We start from the raw sequence: 4,065 nt of genomic DNA on the forward strand, positions 1-4,065 counted from the left end.
ATTGTGTTTCCAGTGTGGAACATATTTCACATATTTCAATTTAAACAGTACCGAAAGAAATCGCTGAAAAATGGTTGGAAATAAAAAGCGAATTGCATCTCATTAATGACATCAGAGTGGAACGTTGGATAAATTACAATCCTGAGGATGTCATGGAGTTGCATGGTTTCGGTGACGCAGCGGAACCAGCATTCGCAGCTGTGATTTACATTAAAAACGTCACGCAAAACACGGTGCGATTATTAATCGCAAAAAATAAAGTAGCTCCTCTGAAAACAACGAAAGACGCACTCACAATACCGAGATTGGAATTGTGTGCAGCAAATTTACTTGCCAAATTGACGAAAGGCGTTTTAAAAGCAACAAACATAAATTTCAGCAAAATTTTTCTTTGGTCCGATTCAAAAATAGTCATCGATTGGATTCGAGGAAATCCGAAGCGATACAAAAAGTTTATCGCACACCGTGTTTGTGCAATAGATAAGGCAATTGGAACAAAAAACTGGTATCATGTTACCACTGACAAAAATGCAGCAGACTGCGCTTCACGCGGCATGTTGCCATCGGAATTGCTGAGACATGAAATGTGGTGGAATGGCCCACAGTTTTTGCGTGAAAACAATTACTATGCAAACAATGCAAGTCATTTAAATAACGTTGACCCAATAATTGAATCACTCGCATTAAGTGTAGAAATCTCTCCAATTTCAAACGAACAAATTCTTCCTGAAGTCTCGTCGTTCAACAAAATGAAACGAATAATCGCATACTGTTTTCGTTTTGCATCGTTATGCAAAGCAAAACAGGGGCCCAAAGCATTGTCTCCGATTTCGGCTGATGAGCTAAATTTAGCGGAAACAGCAATAATAAAAATCATTCAACGGGAGGCATTTGGTGCCGAAATAAGTGAATTAATGAAGAAAAGATCAGATTAGATGAAAATAACATTCTGCGCGTAGGTGGCAGACTACGAAATTCGGATTTGGTGTTTGGACGAAAACATCAAATCTTAATACCAAAAAACAATAGCGTAACAACTTTAATAATTCGTCATTTTCATTTATTATGCATGCACGGTGGAGCGAAAGCCACTGAAGCAATCATCAAACAGCAGTTTTGGATTGTGAATGCACAAACAGAAATAAAGAAAATTTTGCATCGTTGCATTCCTTGCTTCAAACAAAGACAAAAAACCATGTCACAATTAATGGCAGATTTGCCGGCCAATCGCGTAAACATTGTTGAAAAGCCATTCACCAACGTAGCAGTAGACTACACCGGTGCAATTCCATACAAAACGGCAAAAGGTAGGGCTGGTAAAATTTCTAAGGCTTACATTTCAATATTTGTCTGTATGGCTACAAAGGCACTTCATATCGAACTAGTATCAGATTTAACAGCCGACGCGTTCATAGCTGCCGTTCGCAGATTGGTAGCGCGTCGTGGAATGATCAAGAGCTTCAACAGTGACAATGGCACAAACTTTGTAAAAGCTAATAAAGATCTAAGTGATTTATTTGAAATCGAAAAAGAAGAGTTCAAAACAATCTGCGATGAACTTTCAAAGCAAGGCATTTCTTGGCATTTCTCACCCGCTGGTGCGCCTCATTTCAATGGCCTCGCCGAGGCTGGTGTGAAAGTTGCAAAGACTCATTTAATAAAAACAATCGGAAAAACTGCGCTAACATTTGAAGAATTGTCCACATTATTGTATCAGGTGGAAGCATGTGCAAATTCAAGACCACTTTGTGCACTATCTACTGACCCTGATGACATCGATTGCCTAACACCTGGACATTTCTTGATTGGGGCACCGTTACTGGCACCACCCGACGAAAGCTACATCGAAACGAACGTAAACTGGCTTTCACGTTGGCAATTGGTGCAAAAAATGAGTCAAAACATTTGGAAAAAATTTCAAACGGAATATCTAAATGAATTGCAAACCAAATCAAAATGGTTTACGAAAAAAGAAGAGCCAAAATTGAATGAATTAGTTTTGGTAAAAGATGAGAATTCACCACCATGCTCTTGGCCAATGGCGCGCGTAATCGACGTGCACAAGGGTCATGACGCACTCACGAGAGTGGTAACACTTAAAATGCGCAATAACACTTTCACTCGACCAATAACCAAAATCGCTCCGTTGCCGATTGAATACGATGCGGACACCCGGGCAACAATTAAAGCACACATTGCAAAAACTGAAACAGCGAGTAAAGCACGGGTTACAAAATCCAAACCGGCAAAACAAACATTTAATGTCATTCCGATAATAACGGCATTGCTTGCAATTTTTGTGATTCAAGTGAATGCTCACCCAAATCAAATCGTTCCGTTCAAATTGAATAAATTTGACACCTCGCCGGGTTTGTTTTTCGAACAAATTTCGCATGCAAAGTTCAGTTACACCAATTGGAACTCGATTGTTTATGTAAACATGAAATCATTTCTCAACGAAGCATCGATGATGGAAAGAAGTTTACATGATTTAGAAAACGTATGCAATCAAAAACTGGCGGGGCAAAGCTCATGCAAATCTCTTTGTCAACTAATTGAAAATCGTATCAACGACATCAATGAACGAAATGAGTTAATAGTATCGTTTAAGCATCATCGAGCAGAAAGAGCGTTACTTGACATTGTTGGAAACATTGCTGGCGATTTATTTGGAGTTTTAGACTCTCGATTCGGACGAGAATACGTTCTCGATATGTCAAGATTGGAATCAAATGACGAACATTTGCTCACTCTTTTGAAAAACCACACTTCTGTTTTAAATTCCACTATGAATATAATCAAAAAAGATGAGCGGGAAATCATAAATCAGAGAGAAAGCATAATAAATCTAGCAGGTTTGGTACGTGTTCAAACCAATGACCAGCAAGCAGTTTTGCATTTTCATACTATGTCTGTGTATCTTTTACAAATGATCTCTGATTATGAGCATCAACAAGATAGCATGTTGGACATACTTACTGGCGCTAGAAAAAATCATATCGATCATCATCTAATAACTCCTGCTCAAGTGAAGGGTCAATTAAATATAATGAGTGAATATTTATCAGACCAACAGGCACCTCCGGATGGAACCGATTTCTACAAATTGGCAACCATCACTCCGTTTGTCACAAATAAGACACTATTTTTTCGAATTGCCATTCCATTGATAAGCGACGAAAGGTTTCAATTGTATCATATGTATGAAACGCCATTTGTATACAATGACGAAACTCTGAAAATGAATGCTAAATTCGAAGTCATTATCGCGTCATTAAATCGGCAAAAATATCAATTGATTAGAAACAAGCATGAACTGAAATGCAAAAAACAGTCAGATGACATGGTCATCTGCTTCGAGCCCCGCAAGTGGCTAACCAGCCAATTCAAATCTTGTGTGTGGTCTCTCTTTAATCATGAAGCCAACTCGAATTGCGAGTTATCCAAGGTAAATTTGCGTTACCAATGGTTAGAACTCGAAGAGCCGAACAATTGGTTATTTTTCTGTAAGCATGTGGAAAAGTTCATATCTATTTGCGGCGATAGTGTAAATCACCACAGCGCTATTGGCTCTGGAACCCTAAAATTGAACGACAATTGCGTACTTCGGGGTGATAATTTTGAATTAATGCCCCAAAAGAGTTTAGAGCGCGCGCCACATGATTTCATTATTCCGAATTTCCAATTCAATCTCACTTCGTACGAGCCATTCATTTCAAATGGAACAACGAATTTGATCGAATTTGCCAGAACTAATTTGACTAAACTACAAAATCAGTTAAAATTCATCGAAAATCAATCTAAATTAAAGGAAAAAATCGACATTCATGACATTCATAACTATTCAGTAAACTATTTCACTCTGTTCATCGTTGTATGCTTGATATTCTCCGTTGTAAATTTCATCAGGGGTAATAGACGAATCAGATTACCACGTGCAATTTCGATGCCAAATCTATCTGAAGATTTGACTCGCCGTTTAGAGCACCGCCAGTCACGCTAAGGGTGGCCCGGAGAATGTCTATTGACATAATTTTGAATTAACTGGAATCGAACAATAATGAA

At 38.4% G+C, this 4,065-nt stretch overlaps 1 protein-coding gene across 1 annotated transcript; it reads left to right on the forward strand.

Moving 5' to 3' along the window:
* Positions 1–1,195: 1,195 nt before the first annotated feature.
* Positions 1,196–1,855, forward strand: LOC129571302 (uncharacterized; the record flags this gene model as incomplete). The annotated part of the gene is made up of 1 exon (XM_055451077.1): positions 1,196–1,855. A coding segment is annotated over exon 1 (660 nt), but the record flags the coding sequence as incomplete, so codon positions are not given.
* Between the last annotated feature and the right edge of the window lie 2,210 nt (positions 1,856–4,065).

This window comes from Sitodiplosis mosellana, unplaced genomic scaffold (assembly GCF_009176505.1).
Source record: "Sitodiplosis mosellana isolate CC-2019 unplaced genomic scaffold, AAFC_SMos_1.0 Smas_scaffold_1935, whole genome shotgun sequence".
Lineage (NCBI taxonomy): Eukaryota > Metazoa > Arthropoda > Insecta > Diptera > Cecidomyiidae > Sitodiplosis > Sitodiplosis mosellana.